The sequence below is a fragment of the Capricornis sumatraensis genome, chromosome 4 (assembly GCF_032405125.1).
Source record: "Capricornis sumatraensis isolate serow.1 chromosome 4, serow.2, whole genome shotgun sequence".
Classification (NCBI taxonomy): domain Eukaryota; kingdom Metazoa; phylum Chordata; class Mammalia; order Artiodactyla; family Bovidae; genus Capricornis; species Capricornis sumatraensis.
The window spans coordinates 18530593-18555635 of record NC_091072.1 but is presented as its reverse complement, the minus strand read 5'-3'; the positions used below and the strand labels follow the sequence as shown (position 1 = coordinate 18555635).

Here is a 25043-nt window from a genome sequence, read left to right as displayed (position 1 = left end):
AGTCACATGAAATTTTTTGGTTTCCTAGTTCATACAACAGTTACGTTTACACTACACTGTAGTCAATTAAGTGTGTAACAGCATTGGGAAAAAAGGCACAAAACTAAGAAACACTTTATTGCTAAAAAATGCTAACCGTCATCTGAGTCCTCACCAAGTCGTGTAGTTAAAATCAAGGATCATTGATGGCAGACCACCATAACAGATACAATAATGAAGAAAAAGTCTGAAATACCACGGGAGTTAAAATGACACAGAGACATGAAGTGAGCAAATGCTGCTGCAAAAATGGCACTAAGAGATGTGGGCAACGCAGGGTAGCCACAAGCCTGCAGTTTGTAAAAAGGAAAAACAAACACAGAATCTGCAAAATGCTACAAAATGAGTTACATCCCTATTTACCATTTTGGAGACTCCACAGAATGAACTCTAAAATTATCTCATGTATTCTCTAGCCCTCAGAAATGAATGACTTGCAGGAGGCAATACAAGATTACTTACTTCTAATTGAATGCTAAAAAGATGATTTCTTTCAGCTTCCCATTTTTAATGTCTAACCTGATCCAGAAAAATAAAGACTAATTTAAGAGAGGGATCATGTTATTAGAGCTGCACAAGCCTTTTCCCCTAGTTCATCCACTAGACGTTTAGTAGCAGTACTAGCCTTCACTTATTTCCACACTGAACTTGAGGGCAACAGAATGTGCTACTCCAAAACAGTGGGCCACCCTATTGCCCACGCCACTCCTCTAGCATTATTTTGAGGTGAAGACAATTTAGAAACAGCAGACATGAGGAACTCTGATCTCCCCACCTTTCTGCTGAAAAGCAAAGCTAATATTTCCCTTAGTGAAGGTGTTTCCCACCCTATCCTATACTAGCTGGAGAAAAACTCTTATCACTGGAGATGGAAAGGTAGCCATGAAAAGAATCTGTGCGCGCATGCGCGCGCACACACACACACACACACACACACACACACACACACACCCCTTATTAAAGTAACCCTTCTCTTCCATTAGTTTCCCTCCATATATTTACCTTCCCACAGTTTATTGCCTCTAGATGTCCAAATCCCCTTTCCTTTGGTCACTTTTCCACAATTTGTCACCCTCTGTTAATTTGTATTAAGTTTCCAGGTCTACGAGTTCCTTTTTTCCCTACGAGTTCCTTTTTTCCCAATTCTTTTCTGTGACACTCATGTGTGCATGTGAAATAAACCTTTTGTTCCATTAATCTGCCCATTGTCAAGTTTAATTTGCAGGCCCCAGCTACTGAACATAAACGGGTGGAGGAAACGTTTTTCCTTCCCTACAGTACACAGTATAGGACACAGTCTTCTCAAACCTGAGCTTTGTAACAGTTTAAGGTGATAAACTCCATCAAAGAAAAGTGAACTCTCAGTATACCAATATAGGTCACTCATCCTGAAAATACGTTGTCTCCTCGGAAGGGGCCGTCCCCATTGTATCACAGAAGGGACAAAAAGCATCCAGGAAAAGGAAAACTGTACATGTGGCAAGCAGTCACACCACATATACACCCACGGAAGGCATTTACTCTGGAAGCATGAAATGATGAGAGCAGGAAATGACTCTTGGACCAAACCCATTATCATCTGACCCCGACAACTGTGCAGGGTTCACCAGATTCATTCTTGTGCTTCCATGGGGTCGAATTCAGTCTTTGCACAGTTCCTGCTTCCCACGAAGCCTGCAGCATTGTGTCTGGCTCAAGTACACCAGAATCAGAATTGGGCTCTTCATAAAAATACACCTGCTGGGGCTTCACTCCAGACCTGCTAAATCAGCTCTGAAGTGGACACCCACCTGGTAGATTCCAAAGCAAGCGTTTTTTGTTTTGCTTTGTTTTTTAATTTGGCTGCACCAGGTCTTAGTTGCAGGATCTTTGTTGTGGCATGCGGGGCTCTTTAGTTTTGGAAGGTGGGATCTAGTTCCCTGACCTCAGATCGAACCCAGGATCCCCACACTGGGAGAGTGGAGTCTTAGCCACAAAATGATGACTGATTCCTAAGAAGCAGAAGAAGTTTCCTTCTGTGTAGCTAAGAATGATTAAAAATGTTCATCAAGTCATAAATTACTCCACACAATGACACCAAAGCCACAGCTTCTGATGGCTGGGCTGCTAATTCCATAGATTATTTTATGCTTGGTTTGTTTCCAACCACATTTCAGCTGACAATTTGCTCCTTGGTAAAAATGAGGGTCCTAGGCTAGAACAATGCTTCTAAATTCCTATAAGGTTCTATGTGAGTCTGATCCTTAATAAAATGAAAGCAACAAGGCCCATGCCCCATTTACATAAAGCTGCTGCTGCTGCTGCTGCTGCTAAGTCGCTTCAGTCGTGTCCGACTCTGTGCGACCCCATAGATCGCAGCCCCCCATGCTCCCGGTCCCTGGGATTCTCCAGGCAAGAACACTGGAGTGGGTTGCCATTTCCTTCTCCAATGCATGAAAGTGAAGTCGCTCAGTCGTGTCCGACTCTTCACGACCCCATGGACTGCAGCCCACCAGGCTCCTCCGTCCATGGGATTTTCCAGGCAAGAGTACTGGAGTGGGGTGCCTTGCCTTCTCCTACACAAACCTAAAAGTATTTAATTTAAAGGACTGTCAGGGCTTCCCTGGCAGTCTAATGGTTAGGGCTCCGCATTTCCACTGCAGGGGGCATGGGACTGATCCCTGGGCGGGAAACTAAGATCTCATAAGCCGCACAGCATGGCCAAATAAATAAAGAACTGTCCTTTACTTAAAATTATAAGCTTCCTACTTTTAATTAAAAAAATTCTTGATAAAAATGATAGTAATACAATTTTTTCAAATGGTCATTAAAAAAAATTGAGTCAGCACACTTATGTTAGGGCTTCCCATTTAAAAAAAAAAACTATAGGAAGACTGAATTAGTGGGACTCCAAAATCATTTCCAACTTCATCAATCAGTGAGTCTAAGATTTCATGAAGGAAAGCTAAAAACAAAAACGTGTACTTTTTTATTTGTTAAAAATCGCATGGAAAATTTAGAAATTACATATACTGATCACAATGTAAGCTCCATGAGGATGGGGATTTTTATCTGCTTTGTCTGTTGCTATGACCACAGCACCTAAAAATGTACCTATACACCTGGTATACTAATAAACGAGCAAATAATTAAAAACAAAACGTAATCACACTCCCTGTAAATCACCACAGCCACTAGAAGGCCCTAACTTGAAACTTTTGTGTGACTTCACCCACAGCAAAAAATTTAAAAATCCACCAAACTTGAGATCTATATATTTTTTAAAGTTTATGCTCTTAAGAATTATTTAGTTATTCATTATTTTTGGCTGATCTGGGTCTTTGTCGCTGCGCACGCAGACTTCTCACTGTGGTGGCTGCTCTTGTTACAGAGCTCAGGCGCCAGGGCTCCAGTAGCTGCAGCACGCGGCTCAGTTGCTGTGGTGCACGGGCTAAGTTGCTTGCTCGGTGGCATGTGGGAGTTCTGGACCAGGAATCGAACCCATGTCCCCTGCACTGGCAGAAGGATTCTCATCCACTGTGCCACCAGGGAAGTCCCTAGATTTATATATTTAAGAAAAAAACTGGTTGAAGAGTCAAAAATAAACATCTATGTCAATTTCCCAAGGGACATCTCTCAACAGTATTAATACCTTGACCATAAAACCACTTTTACAGTGTCCTTTTCCTGCTCAAAATCCTTCCATAGTTAACTGTGCTTCCAGAAACTCTATATGTTTACTACCCCTTCCCATCAGCTTCTGTCTCTCATTGGAGACACCTCTGCTCCAGTCAAATTTGATTACACAACACACCCTGCCTCTGTGCCTCTGCCCCTACCCTGTCAAAAAATGATATACATTCAGTTCAAGTTCACAAAGATATTATTATCTCTATCCCCAAACTATCCAATATGTCCAAGCAGACGTGATCATTTCTCAGCTACTCTAAGGGAATCTTACTCTGGTGCCATCGCACTCTGGGGTTGACTGTCTACAATACATTTTGCTCCCCTATCATACAGTAAATTTCTAGAGGGAAGATACCTTTGTCTACAAATCTTGGTATCTACCCTTTTCTCTCAACCACCTCCAGTCCAAATACTTCGCACTTAAGAGAAGCGAAGTGAAGACAGGAACAAATGAAATGTGCTTCCATTTTCCCTACACCTGTCTGGAAATCACTGCATGTAAGGAGTTCGTTATGGCACCTGCAGATGACCCAGATAGCGAGAATCCTATCAATTAGTTATTATCTTCTCTGATAGTCAAGGCATACTACACCCTTCCTGGCATTTCAAAACCAAATCCAGTTTGATACAAGCCCAAATGGCGCATCATAAAAATATGAAATAGGGGATTTTCCCCAAGAGATCAGTGTTTACTGAAAACTAAATTGTAGTAGCAGAATGACATAAGGAAAGTGAAAGTGAAGTCACTCAGTCCAACCCAACTCTTTGCGACCCCATGGACTATAACCTACCAAGTTCCTCCATCCATGGGATTTTCCAGGCAAGAATACTAGAGTGAGTTGCTATTTCCTTCTCCAGGAGATCTTCCCAACCCAGGAATTGAACCCAGTCTCCCACATTGTAAGCAGACGCTTTACCGTCTGAGCCACCAAGGAAGTCCGAGCCACCAGGGAAGTCCAAGATAAGCAAAGTGAAGTCGCTCAGTCGTGTCCGACTCTGTGCGACCCCATAGACGGCAGCCCACCAGGCTCCTCGGTCCCTGGGATTCTCCAGGCAAGAACACTGGAGTGGGTTGCCATTTCCTTCTCCAATGCATGAAAGTGAAAAGTGAAAGTGAAGTCGGTCAGTTGTGTCCGACTCTTAGCGACCCCATGGACTGCAGCCCACCGGGCTCCTCCGTCCATGGGATTTTCCAGGCAAGAGTGCTGGAGTGGGGTGCCATTGCCTTCTCCGAAGATAAGCAAAGCCAGGTTCTTTATAACGAAGCGGTGAGTGGCTAATTCCTAAGCTGTCCTTTGCTAGCTCTCCGAAGTAGTTGACCTTTTTTTTAAAATTGGAAGTAGCTGATCTCTTAATTCATCTATTTACATTTCTAACAGGAATCTAAAAGTGGGGGCATCCCCTTCTTGATTAATACCAATTAATCAAGGCAATGATAAAGGATGCCCAGGCTGATTAGGACACTCACGAGGAAGAAGGAAAACAGAAAAGCAGAGCGGGACTAGGATGGGCAGCTATCGTGATGTCACTGGCTGTCCCGGGGGCCTCTTACTGGCACCCCTCCATCTGCTTTCTGCAATCAGACTTCTCCGAGGCTCTGTCTGGACTAAGGTGTCAAGGTACAAGTTGATCATTAAACCGGGATTTTTCCTTCCGTCGTTCTCACTTCCGTTTTGAACTTCAAAAATGAGCACTGGACACTGGAGACAGTGTCCTGTCTCCTTTAACCTTTCACAACTGTTAATTTTGAGTTTCATTCACATACAATTACTGAGCAGGGACTTTGTTAAAGTGATAAGAGGCTAAAAACATACAAACCCGCTTCTGCCTTTAAGGAGTTCCCAATGTAGTATCATTTAAGCATCTCTCTCCAAAGGAACTTCAAGAACCCATTCCCAAGTCAAGGAACTCTTAGATACAACTTTTTGGGTTTTTTGGCACGCGGGATCTTAATTCCCCGACCCAGGGATCGAGCTCACGACGCCTGCAACGGAATCGCGGAGTGTTACCACTGCACTGCCGGCAAAGTCCCTCGGATACAATATTTTAATACCAACAGCAAGTACCTCACCCAAGTCCTGAGAGAGAAAAGCCATCAATAACTTGGAAATTAAACTTATTTTTTAAATGAATAGTTTCTGAATCGCCGCATTTACAACCCTCTTTGGCGGAGAGGTAGTTTTAAACCACCGCCCCCGCCCCAACGAAAGATCTGTAAAATCATTTAATAGTAAATCCTACATCCACGTAAACTGGAGTCGGTGATTCTCAACCTTGGCTGCAATTCAGAATCGCCAAAGCCGAGGTTGCACCCGGGTTAAGCAGAATTTTTTTCAACTCCTCAGGTGACTTGAATGTGTAGCCAAGAGAGAGAACCGCTGCTGTAACTCATTCTGCCCTTGAAACTGAAGGGAGAGCCCCAGGATCCCCAGTGAACTGCACAAGCTCCATCTTTCCTCCCCCCGCCCCAGAGAGACGCGGGCGAGCGGCAGTTTTCTGTTTCAAGGGTCTGGGTGTTAAGATCCAGCGTGGAATACAATCATACCCTTCCACCTAGAGAAGTGAGGATGTAGGAAAGTTCTGTTACATTTAATCACCTCGGGCCACCGTTAGGATGACACCTGCGCCAAAAAGGATGCAAGCTTAGCTTCGAGGGTCGCGGATAAGTCCCTTTATACTTCCTACCTCTACACCCGCTGGGATCCTGACTCGGACCGGCTAGGCGAAGCGGAAAGCGCTGCGCTGGAGGCGGGGTGGGGGTGGGGGGGTCCATCATGGGGCAGGGGGTGGGGGTGGATCGCACTAGGGAAGAACGGAGGCTGTTTCTGCAGAAAGCAGCGGACACAAAGCTGGGCTTCGGGACGCTGCTCGGCAGGGACCCAGGCACGAGGAGAAGCGCCAGGAACGAGGGGTACTCACGCATGTGCCGCCCAGCTTGTGTCTCTCCACCACGGCCGCCCGGGCGCCCAGCTCCGCCGCCCGGCGCGCGCTGGCCAGCCCGCCCGAGCCGCCGCCGATCACCAGGTAGTCGTAAGAGATCTCGGCGCCGGCGCTGAGCGGCGGGCACGGCGGCTGCGGCTCCTGCTTGCACGCCATGGCGCGGGAGAAGGCGCGGGCTGGCCCGGTCGGGGGTGGCGCGGAGGTGGGGAAGGCGCGCGCCGCCCGCAGCCAGCCGTGTCCCGCGCTCGCGATTAGACTCCGGGCCAGCAGGGCCATGCGCGCGGAAGTGCGCGCCTTGGGGGTGCGGCCCGGGGCGGGCCCAGGGAAGGGCGGCGGGGGCGTGCGGGCCCCGTGGCCGGCGCAGCCTCACCGTGACTAAGCACTCAGCTGCCGCGCGGTGCTTCGCTGCGAGCAAGGCGGGGTGGGGGTGGAGCCCTCGGGCTCGGCTGCGCTAGAGCGGACTGGCGCCGAGGGGCGGTGTCGACCCCTCTGCGTCCCCTCGTGCCCGCGAGCCAGCTCTCCCTGCTCCAAAGGTGGATGTCTTTCCCGATCTCGCCGCCTACGTGTTCTCCCCAGCACCTGGGTCCCCGCACCCGAGTGGCATCAGCCGGATGTAGGTTTCTGAAGTCGGATGGGTGGAGGAAGGATGAATGCCCCTTTTTGTTCCCCCAGCCTTTTCTGAGCGAGCCCCTTGGGAGTTGCCAGTGGCGCCCGACTTCTCCAGGAAAGACTTGCCCACAATCATTTTGAGGGTGATGTTTCTCAAGGTTTAATCCGCAGGCCACCTGATCCCTGAACCCTAACCCAGATCTACTAAATCGGAAGCTTTGGGGCTGGACCCGAGCAATCTACATTTTAAACCCTCCACCCAGCCCCCATCACCACCACCAGATGATACTTTAAGCACGGTTTGGGAGGCTTTGGAACAAATGTTTTTGTGTTCAAAAGTTGAAGCACAAAGATAGCGTAGAGGTGGACACACAAAAGCATTTCCTCCCAGGCTGTACAGACTGGGGTGTCATTTTAGAATATCTGGAGGCTCTCAGCTCCACACCACTTTGTGTGGCCAGCGCCCGCCACTCACGAGGCCGAGAGCGTTGTAGGCAGAGGAGTAAAGGTCCGGTCTGAGAGAAGCTTAGGCCCCACATGTGCCAGGGGAAGGAGAATCAACCGCTCTCCAGTTAGACTAGCATCCAATTCTTTAAGATTTTGTTTGGATTATTTTTGTTTTCTTTTCCTGATTAAAAAGGAATAGAGAAAAAAATAGGGAAGTTCCTTCTTTCACTAAACTGCCATGTAGTAAATGTAGATGAAACCTGAGTTTTTTAAAAAAAATCATTTTACAGCTATCATAGTGATCGCTGTGTCATTAAACATTAAACCACTGGGTGAAAGTTTGAGGAGGAAAAAGTTATTTACACAGTCAGAATATGTCCCCAAAGATTGCTTACTGATCATAAGAGGGAAACTGGTGGCTTTACAGTACTCCACACACCACCCTATTCCAGTAGTCAAAGGTGAATATAGTGGGACAGCTCTTATCGTGTGCCTGGCAATGCAATGCAGTAAGAAGAATACAACTTCACTTTTGCAGTATTCCTGCTAAAAATCCATAACCTGAATCTTTTCATGAAAGCCACCTGAACCTATTCAGAAAAAGCCACAGGGTGGGAAATTATACAAGTAACTGACCTGTACTCTTTAAAAGCTATCAGTGTCTTAAAAACAAAGCAAGCTCGGGAACTATTCCAGGTTAAAGAAGATTGAAGAACTAAGAGAATGAAGGGCCAGGTTTGATCCTAGATGGGATTCTGGATGGGGAAATTTTCCTATAAAGGATGATTGGTGAAATTTGAATATGGCCTGTATAATGGATGGAGGAGCCTGCTAGGCTGCAGTCTATGAAGTCACTAAGAGTCGGACACGAGTGAACGACTTCACTTTCATTTTTCACTTTCCTGCATTGGAGAAGGAAATAGCAACCCACTCCAGTGTTCTTGCCTGGAGAATCCCAGGGACAGGGGAGCCTGGTGGGCTGCCGTCTATGGGGTCACACAGAGTCGGACACGACTGAAGCGACTTAGACTTAGCAATATACAATAATAATACATCGATGTTAAGTTACCCGAGTTTGAGCATTGTACTGTGGCTAAATAAGAGAATATCCTTGTTCCTAAGAAATATTCGCAAGTACTTAGGAGTAAAGAGTCTGAGTCAGAGAAACTTGGTTTCATATCCAACTCAACTCCCCCTCCCCCCACAAAGGCGCTATCAAAGTCACTTAATTCCTCTGAGAGTCATTTTCTTCATGTGTGAAGTAGGAAGACTGACAGAAAGAAGACAGGCATGTCAAACAAAGAAAATAACTTAGAGTGGAGGAAGTGAGCTAGCAGAGGAAGTAGTAAGCAGAGCAGTGCTGATTGGCTGAACCATAGGCAGCTTGAAGGGGGCGATGGGAGATGGGTGGAGGAGTCCTGGAAAGCCTTGCTAGTAAGCAGGCTAAGGTGTTTAGACATTATTCCACAGGCAGTAGCCTCTGGAGATTTCTCAGAGGTGTCTTTCCCTGGAAATAAATGAAATGGATTGGAAATGGTGAAACTGGCAGTGTAGGAGGCAAAGCTAATAGGTGGCAGTATTGAGAACAGACAGGAAGGAACAGATTGGACAAACTAACAAAGTGAAATTGACAGATTGGGGAGAGGGCGCAAGAGTCAAAGATGACAAGTCTTGAACCAGGAAATATGGGAGGACAATAATGCCATAAAGCAAATATAAAGATGATGAAAGGAGGTCAAGGTCTACATCTCTGCTGGTTTTAATACAGAAAACTTTCCATCCCCTAAGTACATAATCCCATGCAATATGTTGAACAAAGATCCATAATGTATTATTTGAATCTAAAATATTTTATGGTCAGGACTTCCCTGGTGGTCCAATGGCTGAGACTGTATACTCTCAGTACAGGGGACCCAGGTTCGATCCCTAGTCCAGGAACTAGATCCCACATGCTGCAACTAAGATTGAAGATACTACCTGCAGCTAAGGACCCAGTGCAGGTAAATAAATAAATTAAAATATTTTAAAATATATATTATGTTCATGTAAATGTTTTTCCTTTTTGAACTTCTGACTTAGGTGGGAAGGAACAGGTAGCCATATTCCCAGCACTTGAAGACTTCAGACTGTACCTAAACTTTCTCTTCAAGCAAAGAAATGTCAGTTAAAGAAAAAATTTAGTAAATGTAGCTAATAAGAGGTAGTTTCAGGATGCTAAGAATGAAAATCAACTAAGCTATTCAAGGGTGGCAGTCTTACGACATCATTATAATCTACCATAATTTGTAAGGAAGAGCAGAGGAAAGCATCTATTTCATGTTTTAATAATTTCATCATTAATTTTTCTTTTGACCACTAGACAATTTTAGGTGATTTCCACAAAGACTCTGTGAAATATTTGTCAAAGTAATAAAGTACAAGTGAAAGTTAGTCACTCAGTTGTGTCTGAATCTTTGTGACCCCATGGACTGTAGCACACCAGGCTCCTCTGTCCATGGGATTCTCCAGGCAAGAATATTGGAGTGGGTTGCCATTTCGCCAGTGATTAATATGGATTGAACCAAACACCGTCCTGAAGAGCTTTCTTACGGATTTCTCTGGTGATCCAATGGCTAAGATTCCGCACTCCCAATGCAGGGGGCCTGGGTTCGATCCCTGGTCAGGGAACTAGATCCCGCATGCTGCAACTAAAGATCCCACAAGCTGCAATGAAGATTGAAGATCCCACATGCCACAAATCAGGCCTGGTACAACCAAATGAATCAATCAATATATATATATTTAAAAAATAGCTTTATTAAGCATGATGGTAAGAGCTTTCTGTTAACCCCTCCTGAATCCAAGAAATAAATAATATTATCATCTCCATTTTGAAAATAGAGACCAAGGCGCAAAGAGAGTAAATGCCTTAACTTGAATAAGATGACACAGTTGGTGAATGGCAGAGCTGGGATTCAGATCCTGGAGGCCTGACTCTAACCATATTTTCTTAACCATTACTGGAAAGAAATCATCAAAGATATCGTCTCAGTGAAAATACAAGATCCAAGATTTTTAAGAGGGTTTTTGTTTTGTAGGAGAAAATGTTGAATATCCCTTTTTATTTTGTTGAAAGAACTTGTAGCCTCATACTTCCCTGGTAGTACAGTGGTTAAGAATCTGCCCACCAATGCAGTAGACACTGGTTTGCTCCCTGGTCTGGGGAGACCCCACATGCCTCAGGGCAACTAAGCCCATGCACCACAACTACTGAAGCCTATGCGCCTAGAGCCCGTGGTCTGCAACAAGAGAAGCCGCCACATTGAGAAGCGCAAGCACTGCAACCAGAGAGTAGCCCCTGCTCACCACAACTAGAGAAAGCCCTCACACAGCAACAAAGACCCAGTGCAACCCCAATAAGAAATTTTACAAATTGCTCTTCCCTTCTGTGGCCATCGCTGAAGCACTATCGGCCAAAATGCAGTTCAGTCCCTTTGTGACTTCTGACTGAAGCAAAAACGGAAAAAGGCATTTCAGTGTGCCTTCCCACATTTTCAGGAAATTTATGTCTTCTCCTCTTTCTAAAGAAAGAAAAGACAGAAGTACAACGTTCAATCCATGCCCATCCGAAAGGATGATGGAGTTCAGGTTGTATGAGGGCATTACAAAGGGCAGCAAATTGGCAAAATAGTTCGGGTTTACAGGAAGAAATACGTCATTTACATTGAATGAGTGCAGTGGGAGAAGGCTAATGGCATGACTGTCCATGTGGGCATTCACCCCAGCAAGGTAGTTATCACCTGACTAAAACTGGACAAAGACTGCCAAAAGATCCTTGAACGTAAACCCAAATCTTGCCAAGTAGGAAAGGAAAAGGGCAAATATAAGGAAGAAACAATTGAGAAGATTCAGGAATAAAGTCATCTTGTCTACAGCTTTCATTAAAAACTGTTAGAATGAAAACAAATTCTTTTAATTGTAGCCTCTCACTATGCATTTTTTTCTAAAGTGTAATTTATAGGAAATGTATTCATGACTCATAAGTGACATTTATATTACAACTCTGTCTTCTTTTAAGCTATTGTCACGAGCTATTATTAGAAGGAAGGTAGAAATGGTACTTCAGTAAACAATCTGAGAAGTCTGTACCGGAAATAGTAGTACACAAGGAAGCTTGCACATCCCAGTTTCTCAATGAAATATAAATTTCTCATGATGCATATGTGAAAATAATTACAGTTATTTATAAGGATAGAAATAATGAGAAAAGAAATAATATAAGGATTACTCAATTACACAATTTCATTGTTTCATATTGAGAAAACAAATACTGAAGAGACAGAGAACAGTAACTATAATTGAATGTGAGATTAACAAAAAGCAAGTTTTACAATAAGAGGAATTTTTCCAAGGGAAAGAGCAAGGCTCCTTTGTTGGAAAATGGGCCACTCCCTCAGAAGATATGTCTAGACAGAAATCATATATGCACTGATTTCCTTTTTCACCCTTTTGATCTCTAATTGTTTTACTGATGTATTTTCAGAGAATATGAGTGGGGGAGATTATTAAAAAGCTTTAGAAATAACACATACACCTATTCTGAATCTAAACATGTTTTATTATTTCTGTAATCACTTCTTTTTTTTTACAGTGTATATTCATCCCCATGACTTACTTGTTTTGTAAGTTTATGCCTCTTAATCTCCCTCACCTGCTCATTCATCTACCCATCACCTCCCACTCCAGCAGCCACCTGTTTCTTCTCTGTGTATATGATGGTTTCTGTTTTGAGTGTCATTTGTTTTACTTTTTATATTCCACATATAAGTAAAATCATACACTATTTGTTTTTCTCTGTCTGACTTATTTTACATAGCACTGTACCTTCTAGTTTCCTTCATGTTATCCCAAATGACAATATTCCATTCTTTTTTATGACTGGGTTGTATTCCATTTCATTCTCTATCCATGGGCACTTAGGTTGCTTCCTTATTTTGATTATTTGAATAAGACCAGAATGAACTTCTGGGTCCATATTCCTTTTCAAATTAGTGTTTTTGTTTTCCTTGGGAAAATATCCAGAAGTGGAATTGCTGGATCATAGGTTCCTATTTTTAATTTCTATTTTTAATTTCTAGAGGAAATTCCACACTGTTTTCCATAGTCACTGTCCAATTTATATTTCCATCAACAGTACACAAGTGTTCTCTTTTCTCCACATCATCACCAACACCTGTTATTTGTTAGCTTTTTTATAATAGCCACTCACAGGTGTGAGGTGATATCTCATTGTGGGTTTGATTTATATCACCCTGATGATTAGTGATGTTGAGCATCTTTTCATGTATCTGTTGGCCATCTGTATCTCTTCTTTGGAGAATGTCCATTCAGATCCTCTCCCATTTTCAAATCAGGTTGTTTGGTTTTTTTGATGTTGAGTTGTTGGAGTTCTTTGTATACTTGGGATATTATATCAGATATATCTGGACAGATCATCCAGACAGAAAAGCAGTAGGGAAACACTGGCCTTACACAACACATTAGATCAGACGGATACATGTAACACTCCTTCCAAAAGTAGTGGAATACATTCTTTTTTCAAATACACATGGAACATTCTCCAGGATACATCACATGCTAGCCACAAAACAAGTCTCAATAAATTTAAGAAGACTGAAATTATATCAAGCATCTTCTCCTACCACAATGCTATGAGACTGGAAATCAACTATAAGCTAATGGGCTTCCCTGGTAGCTCAGCTGGTAAAGAATCTGCCTGCAGTGTGGGAGACCTAGGTTCTATCCCTGGGTTGTGAAGATCCGCTGGAGAAGGGAAAGGCTACCCACTTCAGTATTCTGGCCTGGAGAATTCCATGGACTATTCCATGGGGTCACAAAGAATCAGACACAACTGAGCTTTTATGTAACTTTTTAAGTTAATAAAAAACCTGCACAATAGCACAAATACATGGAAGGCTAAACAATATGCTATTAAACAACCAATGGGTCAATGAATAAATCAAATAAGAAATTTTTAAAATACCTAGAGATATGTGAAAATGGAAACACAATGATTCAGAATCTATTGCTGTTGCTGTTTAATCACTAATGATGTCTGGCTCTCTGCAATCGCATGCACTATAGCCCACCACGCTCCTGTGCCTATGGAATTTTCCAGGCACGAATACTAGAGTGACCTTCCCGACCCAGGGATTGAACCTGCAGCCCCTGATGCATCTCCTGCATTGAAGGCGGATTCTTTACCCCTGAGTCAAATCTATGGGGTGAAGCAAAAGAAGCTCTAAGAGGGAATTTTATAGCAATACAAACCTACTTCAGGAAACAAGAAAAACCTCAAATAAGTAACCTACCTTATATCTACAGGAACTAGAAAAATAAGAACAAACAATACCCAAAGTTAATATAAGGAAAGAAATAAGAAAGATCAGAGCAGAAATAAATAGAGACCTAAAAAAACATTTGGAAAGATCAATGAAACTAAAAGCTGGCTCTTTGAAAAGATTGGGGAAAAAAATAAAAAAACAGACAAACTTTTACCCAGATCCATCAAGGAAAAAAAAAAAAAGAGCAGGCCCAAATTGATAAAATAAAAAATGAAAAAGAGACATTATAGTTGACACCATAGAAATATAAAGGATCATAAGAGATTACTATGACCAATTATATACCAATAAAATGGGCAACCTAGGAGGAATGGACAAATTCCTAGAAATGTGCAATATCCCAAAACTGAACCAGTAAAACTTACAAAATATGAGCAGACTAATTACCAGTAAGGAAACTGAATCAGTAATTTAAAAATCAGACAAGAAAAAGAAATAAGAGCAATTCAAATTGAAAAGGAAGAAGTAAATCTGTCCCTGCAAATTATACCATATTTAGAAAATCCTAAAGATGCCACCAAAAAATTATTAGAACTATATATATAATTAGTTCTATATACTACACATATATATACATACACACAGTGAAATACTACTCAGTCATAAAAAATGATGAAATTTTGCCATCTGTAACATCATGGATGGACTTGAAAGGTATTATGCTAAGTGAAATGAGGGGTGGGATGTGGGAGGGAGGCTCAAGGAGAAGACATATGGTTGATTCATGTTGATGTATGGCAGAAAGGAACACAATATTGTAAAGCAATTACCTATGCTTCAATTTAAAATACATTTTTAAAAAAGACAAATACTGTATGGTATCATTTATATATGGAATATAAAAATAAAGCAAACTAGTGTATATAACTGGAGAAGGCAATGGCACCCCACTCCAGTACTCTTGCCTGAAAAATCCCATGGACGGAGGAGCTTGGTATGCTGCAGTCCGTGGGGTCGCTAGAGTTGGACATGACTGAGCGACTTCACTTTCACTTTTCACTTTCATACACTGGAGAAGGAAATGGCAACCCACTCCAGTGTTCTTGCCTGGAGAATCCCAGGGACCGGGAGCCTGGTGGGCTGCCATCTATGGGGTCGCACAGAGTCGGACATGACTGAAGCGACTTAGCAGCAGCAGTGTATATAATAGCAAAAAGGACACAGATATAGAGAACAAATTACCAGTTACCAGTGGGGAGAGAGAAGTGAGAAGAGGCAAGATATGATTAGGGGATTAAGAGGTACAAATAGATACACTGTTAGGTATTAAATAAATAAGCTACAAGGATATACCGTACAACATAGGGAATGTTGCCAATATTTATTAATAACTATAAGTGGAGTATAATCTTCAAACATTGTGAATCACTATGTTGTACACCTATAACATATAATATTATACCTCAACTATATCTCAATTTTTTATTTATTCTTTTTTCAATTGTTTTAAAAGGGGAAAAAAGAATAATACAGTGAACATCCACACATTTTGGCTTAAGAAATGAAGTTTTACCACACTGTATAGCTCCAACTATCCATCCCTTTTCCATCCTCCTTCCTCTCCTCAGAGGTAATCAGTATCCTCAACTGGGTCTTTATCACTTCTCTTTTCTTGGAATTAAATGTCCCTCATCAGAAAAACAGACATCCATGTTCTTATATTGGAATACTATGCATAAGTGAAAATAAATTAGGGCTACACAAATTAACCTTGAACAATTTAACATAATGTTAAATGAGAAAAGAATATATTAAAGTTTGCAAAACAATATTATTTTACTTAGAGTTACATAATATGCTAACATTTGAAACTTTTCCTTATATATATATAAATATTTAGAAATTTTAAAAAATCATCCATAATTTCACCTCTCTGATGTAGCCATTTTTCCTTGTTGGCCTATTTTAAAGTCACGTCTGCTAATTCAATCATCTATGTAATTTCTGAGTCTGTTTCCCCTGATTTTCTTCTGCTTATGTGTCACCTTCTCCTGCTTCTTGTCATACCTAGTAATTTTTTTAATTTAATGGCTTAGGGACTTGCCTGGTGGTCCAGTGTTAAGATTCCAGACTCCCAAGTCAGGAGGCCCAGGTTTGATCCCTGGTCATGGATCTAGGCTCTTCCCTGGTGGCTCAGATGGTAAAGCATCCGACTATAATGCAGGAGACCCAGGTTCAATCCCTGTTTCAGGAAGAGCCCCTGCAGAAGGAAATAGCAACCCACTCCACTACTCTGCCTGGAAAATCCCATGGACAGAGTAGCCTGGTAGGCTACAGTCCATGGGACTGCAAAGAGTCAGACACAACTTAGCGACTTCACTTCACTTCATGGAACTAGATCCCACATGCTGCAAGAGCCAAAAAACCTGCCACAGCGAAAAAAAAAAAAGTATTTTAAAAAATTTAATGGTTAACATGATATTGAATATCTGACTTTTGTTCTTTTTCTTTAAAAAGTGTTGCTCTTTGTTTTTGCAGAAAGTTGTTACTTATGGATCAACTTGATCCTTTTGTGACTTCTTTTCTAAAGTTTTTTTTAGAGCAGTTCTAAAGAAGCCTTTAAGTAAAACTCTCTTGTGGTCTCATAAATGCCTCACAGAATGGTCAGAAAACCATGGTCTACAGGCCAAATCTAGCAATGGACTGTTTTTATAAATAAAGTTTTATTGGAACACAGCCATAACCATTTGATTATTTATTATGAATGGCTGCCTTTGTGCCACAATAGTAGAGCTAAGTGTTTGAGATAAAGCCTACATGACCTGCAAAGCTTAAAATATTTGCTATTTACTCATTTATAGAAATGACCAGTACCTGGTCATTTACATACAATGTTTGTTTATTCCTTTCCTGGGGAGGACTTCCATACTGGTCAGTTGGAGTCTAAATGTTTCCTTACCTACGTGAGCTGTATGGTTCAATCACCTTACAGCTCCCTGATCTGTCTTTGCCTGCCCTTGTGGAGTTTCTCCCTCCAACTGTGGAGCTTAGGATCCCAAGTAGATTTCTGGAGTCACTCTGAAAAATAAATATGGCATTTTCTTTTTTTTTTTTTTAAACAAAAAAAAAAATTTTTAATCTTACAATATAGTATCTTGAAAAGTACAGTAGCACAGTTCAGCAGCTGGCATACAGGGACTGGCACACACGTTGGCATCTTTGAAAGTCTGCAACTTGAAGGTTCTTATGTTGGGGACTTACTGTATTATGTGGTCTTTTATGAGGGGCTTCTTTCACTTGGCATAATGTTTTAAAAGTTCATCCATATTTTGACATTCGGTGTTCTTCTTTAAGTTACTTTTCTAAACAGATTGGAATTGCCTGTTAGTTACTGGTGGATTACAAATCATTTGGTCTTCAGTTTCCTTATACTAAGTCTTAGATGAATGGTAAACCAGTACACATATATATGTATATATATTTGCTGTACTTGGCCAACAATATAGTTTAACTAAAGATAAACTCTGGAGAGGAATTTCCTTTTCTCAAAGAATAGGTATTACTTTTGTTCTGAATTTCTTTCAGCAATTGTTGCCTTGAAAATAGCATTATCAAAAATATTTTTTTCCAGTGTTCCCCTCTTCCTCCTCTGTTCCTCTCCCCACCTCTTAACATAGACACACACCCCACATATGCTTTCTTCTCTCCTGAAGCATTTGTTTTTTTTTTTTTTGTCTTTATTTTTTTTTTCCATTCATTACTTTATTTTTTTTTTAATTTTAAAATCTTTAATTCTTACATGTGTTCCCAAACATGAAGCCCCCTCCCACCTCCCTCCCCATAACATCTCTGTGGGTTATCCCCATGCACCAGCCCCAAGCATGCTGTATCTTGCGTCAGACATGGACTGGCGATTCAATTCTTACATGATAGTATACATGATAGAATGCCATTCTCCCAAATCATCCCACCCTCTCCCTCTCTCTCTGAGTCCAAAAGTCCGTTATACACCGCTGTGTCTTTTTTCCTGTCTTGCATACAGGGTCGTCATTGCCATCTTTCTAAATTCCATATATATGTGTTAGTATACTGTATTGGTGTTTTTCTTTCTGGCTTACTTCACTCTGTATAATCGGCTCCAGTTTCATCCATCTCATCAGAACTGATTCAAATGAATTCTTTTTAACGGCTGAGTAATACTCCATTGTGTACATGTACCAAAGCTTTCTTATCCATTCATCTGCTGATGGACATCTAGGTTGTTTCCATGTCCTGGCTATTATAAACAGTGCTGCGATGAACATTGGGGTACATGTGTCTCTTTCAATTCTGGTTTCCTCGGTGTGTATGCCCAGCAGTGGGATTGCTGGGTCATAAGGTAGTTCTATTTGCAATTTTTTAAGGAATCTCCACACTGTTCTCCATAGTGGCTGTACTAGTTTGCATTCCCACCAACAGTGTAGGAGGGTTCCCTTTTCTCCACATCCTCTCCAGCATTTATTGCTTGCAGATTTTTGGATCGCTGCCATTCTGACTGGTGTGAAGTGGTACCTCATTGTGGTTTTGATTTGCATTTCTCTGATAATGAGTGATGTTGAGCATCTTTTCATGTGTTTGTTAGCCATCCGTATGTCTTCTTTGGAGAAATGTCTATTTAGTTCTTTGGCCCATTTTTTGATTGGGTCGTTTATTTTTCTGGAATTGAGCTGCATAAGTTGCTTGTATATTTTTGAGATTAGTTGTTTGTCAGTTGCTTCATTTGCTATTATTTTCTCCCATTCAGAAGGCTGGCATTTTCTTACAAAACTAAAAATGCGTTTACTATCAGTTCAGTTCAGTCACTCGGTCATGTCCAATTCTTTGCGACCCCGATTAGTTGTTTGTCAGTTGCTTCATTTGCTATTATTTTCTCCCATTCAGAAGGCTGGCATTTTCTTACAAAACTAAAAATGCGTTTACTATCAGTTCAGTTCAGTCACTCGGTCATGTCCAATTCTTTGCGACCCCCATGGACTGCAGCAAGCCAAGCTTCCTTGTCCATCAGCAACTCCCGGAGTTTACTCAAACTCAAGTCCATTGCGTCAATGATGCCATCCAACCATCTTGTCCTCTGTCGTCCAATTCTCCTCCCACCTTCAATCTTTCCCAGCATCAGAGTCTTTTCAAATGAGTCAGTTCTTTGCATCAGGTGGCCAAAGGATTAGAGTTTCAGCTTCAGTCCTTCCAATGAATATTCAGGACTGATTTCCTTTAGGATGGACTGGTTGGATCTCCTTGCAGTCCAAGGGACTCTCAAGAGTCTTCTCCAACACCCTAGTTCAAAAGCATCATTTCTTCTGTGCTCAGCTTTCTTTATAGTCCAACTCTTATATCCATACATGACTACTGGAAAAACGATAGCTTTAACTAGAAGGACCATGGTTGGCAAAGTAATGTCTCTACTTTTTAATATGTTGTCTAGGTTGGTCATAGCTTTTCTTCCAAAGAGCAAGCGTCTTTTAATTTCATGGCTGCAGTCACCATCTGCAGTGTTTTTGGAGTCCCCCGAAATAAAGTCTCTCACTCTTTCCATTGTGAGAGAATAAATAATGATACACTTAACTTGTATAAATCTCAAGGAGAGTATACTGAGTAAAAAAAGCCTATCTTAAAAGCCAATATTAAAAATTTTAATATGGCTCAATTTTTTAAAAGTTTTTAAAAAGTGTTTATTTATTTGGCTATGCCAGGCTTTAGTTGCAGCATGTGGGATCCAGTTTTCTGACCAGGGACCAAACCCAGGCCCCCTGCATTGGGAGCACAAGAGTCACAGTCACTAGTTTGTTTTTAAACATGCTTATATGGGTACTCAAGGAATGGTACAATTAAGAGAAGTGAATTAAAAAAAAAAAGATGTGCATTTCATTGTAGTTAATGAACTCCAGTATTCTGGCCTGGAGAATTCCATGGACTGTATAGTCTATGGGGTCACAAAGAGTCAGACACAACTGAGCGACTTTCACTTCATGTCAATGAATGCTGTACAATTTCACTTCACATAATATTCTTGAAACGACAAACTTAAAAAGATGGAGAACAGATTACTGGTTGCCTGGGGTATGGTGGTGATGAAGGATAGAAAATGAAGTGCCTGTGGCTATAAAAAGATAGGGCAAGAGATAGTGATGGAGCTATTATGTGTTATGTATCTTGACTAGTGGAGGTCACAGGAAACAACACAGGTAATAACACTGTATACAGTGAAATGCCCACCCACAAATGAGTGTATGTAAAACTGGTAAGATCTGAGTAAGCTTGATAGATTGTGTCAATATAAATTTCCTGTTTATATAAATCCTGTACTATAATTTTGAATGAATTTGCCAGTGGGGGAAACTGAGTAAAGAATGCATGTGCTCCCTCTGAATTATTTCTTATAACTCTATGTGAATCTAGAATTATCTCAAAATAAAGTTTTAAAAATTGTGATGTGTATAGAAAGCTTAATGAAAACAGCACATTTTCTATCATTCCATTTATAGAAGTCCTGTGTGTGTTCAGTTGCTCAGTTGTGTCCAACTCTTTGTGACCCCATGGACTATAGCCTGCCAGGCTTCTCTGTCCGTAGGATTTTAGATGTTTTAAAAGAGACAGAGCTAATCTATAATAGGAAAAAAAATCAAAACAATGGTTACTTTCTGGGAAAAATCTTGTATCTTGCACTGGTATATGAGGTTAAGAAACAAGACAAGAGGCCTAAAACAGATTGATTATGAGAATCCCCACACCACCAAATGCAGAATTTACTTACAGCTTCAGCTCTCCCAGAAATGGAGTCACCTGATCAGCACTAGTTAGGGAATCTACTTCTTGGACCCCTGCCATCATAGCCTTGCAATAACCAACCTGCTGTTTTGCCTAAGATAACTTCCGTGTTCCTGTTCCCTTTTGGCTAGTAAAGTCCTTCATTTTCTCAGCTCCCCAGAGCTCCTTTCTATCAGGATAGAAGATTTGAATCAACTTTTGCTCAAGCTCTCAAAATTTTTAACGTTTCAGTTTATCTTTTAACAATGATTATGTTGGAACCCAAGGAAGGGTAGGGTTAAGATGTTAGCTTTTCAATGTAGTTAATGAAATGCATGCTGAAGTATATATATGAAGTATGCAGACACATATGATATAGTTAATGATACGCACACTGAAGTGTCTTGGGGAAAATGTTCTAAAGTCTCCAAATATGAAATGCATCAAAATAAGACCTATGGATGAATGGATACATTGACAGATATATGATAACATGTATAATAAAATGTGGGCTTCCCGGGTGGCTCAAAGGTAAAGAACCCACCTGCCAAACCAGGAGACACAAGGACACAGGTTTGATCCCTGTATTGGAAAGATCCCCTGAAGAAGGAAATGGCTACCCACTCCTGTATTCTGGCCTGGAAAACCCCATGGCGGGCTACAGTCCATGGGGTCATAGAGTCATACATGACTTAGCAGTTAAACAACAAACAACATAATAAAATGTGGGTATATGGATAGTCATTGTAAGTTTATTCAACTTTTTTGTCTGAAAATTTTCATAAGCTATTGAAAAACTTAACTAGTTTTTTTAAAATACAAAAATTCCAAATATTAGGTAACATAAGCAGTTTTGTTGTTGTTATTCAGTCACTCAGTCGTGTCACTCTGTGACCCCACTGACTGTAGCACACCAGGCTTCCCTGTCCTTCACCATCCTCCAGAGTGTGGATACTCTTAATACATACAATTCAGGCTACATGTTAATAAACATTTCCCCCCCCAACCAGATATGATTAGATTTTAAAATGTGATGGCAATCCTACTTTAAAAAATTTTTTTAATTTATTTGGCTGCACCAGATCCCAGCTATATATAGCACACAAGATCCTTAGTTGCAGGATGTAAACGCCAAGCTGTGGCATGTGGGATTTAGTTCCCCAGCCAGGACCAAACCCCAGCCCCCTGCATTGAGAGTACAGAGTCCTAGCCACTGGACCACCACAGAAGTCTCAACAATCCTACTTTTTTAAACATGAAGAAAACTGGTAGCATCACTTCTTAAATATAAAAAAAATGTGAAATTTGTGTTTTAATAATGCTAATAGAGAATGACTTAACATAAACTATCAAGATTTTAAAGTCCCTTCCTCTTATACCAGGGTTTCCCTGGTAGCTCAGATGGTAAAGAATCAGACTGCAATGCAGGAAACCCTGATTCAATCCTGGGTCAGGTAGATTCCCTCAGAGAAGGGAATGGCAACCCACTCCAGTATACATGCCTGGAAAATCCCACAGACAGAGGAGCCTGGTGGGCTACAGCCCATGGAGTCACAAAGAGTTGGACATGACTGAGCAACTAACACATCATTTCTTCCTCTGATACAATACTCAGTGTTCATATAAGATTTTATTAACTGAAACATCTATAAACAATAGCTTAATTATGATCACTGAGAACTGTGACCTTACATCAATCAAAATGACTTTCCTATTTGTTCCAGGAAATTCTTGCCAACAAGGCTAGCTGTAAATCAGCACATAACTTAATTGTCTTCATTGTTAGCCTTATAAACTTCCTGAAAATCTAATTATGTGAACAACAGGTTACTCATCTGGGTAAAAAGCTTCCCTCTCATGCACTACACTAAGAAGCTGAATTGGTCACTCAACTGGGCAAATTCCCATTCTTATCAAAAGAGGCCACATCTGCCTTCAAGTCCTGCATCTTGCTATGTCCACCAGAACTAAACTCTTATACCATGTACTATGTCAAATCCAAGTTAGAGCTTGGATCCAAAAGACTACCTTAAACCATTCCTAGATAGCACATTCAAAAACAGAGACATTACTTTGCCGACTAAGGTCCGTCTAGTCAAGGCCATGGTTTTCCCAGTAGTCATGTATGGATGTGAGAGTTGGACTGTGAAGAAGGCTGAATGCCGAAGAATTGATGCTTCTGAACTGTGGTGTTGGAGAAGACCCTTGAGAGTCCCTTGGACTGCAAGGAGATCCAACCAGTCCATTCTGAAGGAGATCAACCCGGGGATTTCTTTGGAAGGAATGATGCTAAAGCTGAAACTCCAGTACTTTGGCCACCTCATGTGAAGAGTTGACTCACTGGAAAAGACTCTGATGCTGGGAGGGATTGGGGGCAGGAGAAGGGGACAACAGAGGATGAGATGGCTGGATGGCATCACTGACTCGATGGACGTGAATCTGAGTGAAGTCCGGGAGTTGGTGCTGGACAGGGAGGCCTGGCGTGCTGCGATTCATGGGGTCGCAAAAAGTCGGACACGACTGAGCTACTAAACTGAACTGAACTGAACTCAACCTAAATTTGAAAAGCCTTATAAAAATCATCCTTGAATTCCCCTCTAAGACACTACAAAAATCATGATACATCAGTGTTCTCCCTTAATGCAGTGAGAAACTTGGTTTTAGTTGAATAGGTTAGTTTGGTGGTCTGGTGGGAGGAAGGGGTGGACAGAAGTAGATAACTGCGGTGAAGAGACTTCACAATCAACAAAGTTTGGAAAATGTATTACAACCTCAGGCAAATCTTAGAGTATGTGGGAAGCTCCACTTTACTGTTCTGACAGACTCATTGCTGTCATCAACAGATTATACAAAGAATACAGAGAGAGGAAGCAAAATGCCTAAACAAGGAAATCACACCAAAATGAAGACAGTTAACAAGTGTGGAACTTCCTTTCTTTCCTTTTTTCATGCAGACAAAAAAAAACGAGAGCTCTGAGTCAATATAGTTAATTACTTCATTGGTATGCCATATGAAAATTTATAATACTTCATCTAGACTGATTTTGAGATTGTGCCCTCCTATTTTGCACCTTCACTTCCAGGATAAAGTTCTTAGCCTACAAAGCCAAGCCCTGTGTGCTCCTAACTGCCTACCTCTAGGCACCTCCACTCAAACTTGAAACTGCAATATTTTAATTCCTGCCTTTTCTGCATTCAGTTTCCTAAACTTGAAATCCCACTCTTCCTCTTGCCGCCTTTCCCAATTCCTAACCTTTAGGACATAATTTAGGCATGATTTCCTTCAGGAAAGCCTTCAAGCCCTCGCTGGGGATAGGGTTCTACAGCCGCGTGCCCATCCTTATCACAACACTCAAGCACTCGCTGTATTTATCTGTTTACAAGGCTACTAAACTGAGTTTCTGAGCTTCCTGGGGGCAAATTCACTAACTTACATGTATTTGAGTCTCATAAATCCTCCGGGCACCAGACTGTGGGGCTCAATAAATGTTAGCTAAACTAAATGCCAGGGTGGGAAAATTGATGGCTAGGTCAGAAAATGAACTTTCAAAGCAAGAAAGCTTGTAACCTGCAAGGATCTCCCTAGCTTAATTGCGCTGTAGGTTGGCAGCAGCGACCTGGAGGTGAGTCACGGGATGGCAATGAGGTCACAGAACTGTGAAGCTGAGTTAAGTCTTTAACAATAACCCTGCTGGCAAAACTAACCCGGAGCGGGGAAGGGGTGGCGGGTCTCCAGGATTAGGTGCCAGGTCCCACTTTTGAATCGTCTTTCCACAGGAACCAGAGACCACGAAATGGGCCGGAGACCACTGAGGCGATGAAGAAGGTGCTTCGGCAGAGTGGCGCTCAGTTGCTCCGACCAAAAAGTCCACAAGCACCCTCTGCGGACACAAGGCCAAAGGACCAGGCTGCCTCCTCACAGCGTCAACTGCCCGTACCCTTTCTATTACGCCTCATTTTACTCTTGACAACTCTTTTTCACCTCCGGAATCCAGGTGCGGACAGGCTCGCCAGAGCCCACGTTTGACTTGACAGCGAGCACGTTTGACAGGACTTGACTAGGCGGGCGCCAGCGAGGCCGTCTCACCGCCCACGTGACGTGAGGTGTCCTGCACTTGTTCTAACGCTACAGATTATGAGTTCAAAAACCTGGGCTCATCTCAATCTGACCAACGACTCGGCTTCAGGGTCTAGCTGTCTTACCGAATTCCTCCCTTAACAAGGTCTCCCTCC

General features: G+C 41.8%; 1 protein-coding gene and 1 pseudogene across 4 annotated transcripts in view; one reads left to right on the top strand and one right to left on the bottom strand.

The window, feature by feature from the left end:
- GSR (glutathione-disulfide reductase) overlaps positions 1-6924 on the bottom strand; it is a 43019-nt gene extending 36095 nt beyond the window's left edge. For all 4 annotated transcript variants that reach the window (XM_068970803.1, XM_068970800.1, XM_068970801.1 and 1 more), the window contains exon 1: positions 6628-6924. In XM_068970803.1, coding sequence (XP_068826904.1) covers positions 6628-6924 — 297 coding nt within the window. The remainder of the gene's footprint in view (positions 1-6627) is intronic.
- A 4237-nt stretch (positions 6925-11161) lies between these two features.
- LOC138079339 (large ribosomal subunit protein uL24-like) lies at positions 11162-11601 on the top strand (annotated as a pseudogene).
- Positions 11602-25043: the final 13442 nt, after the last annotated feature.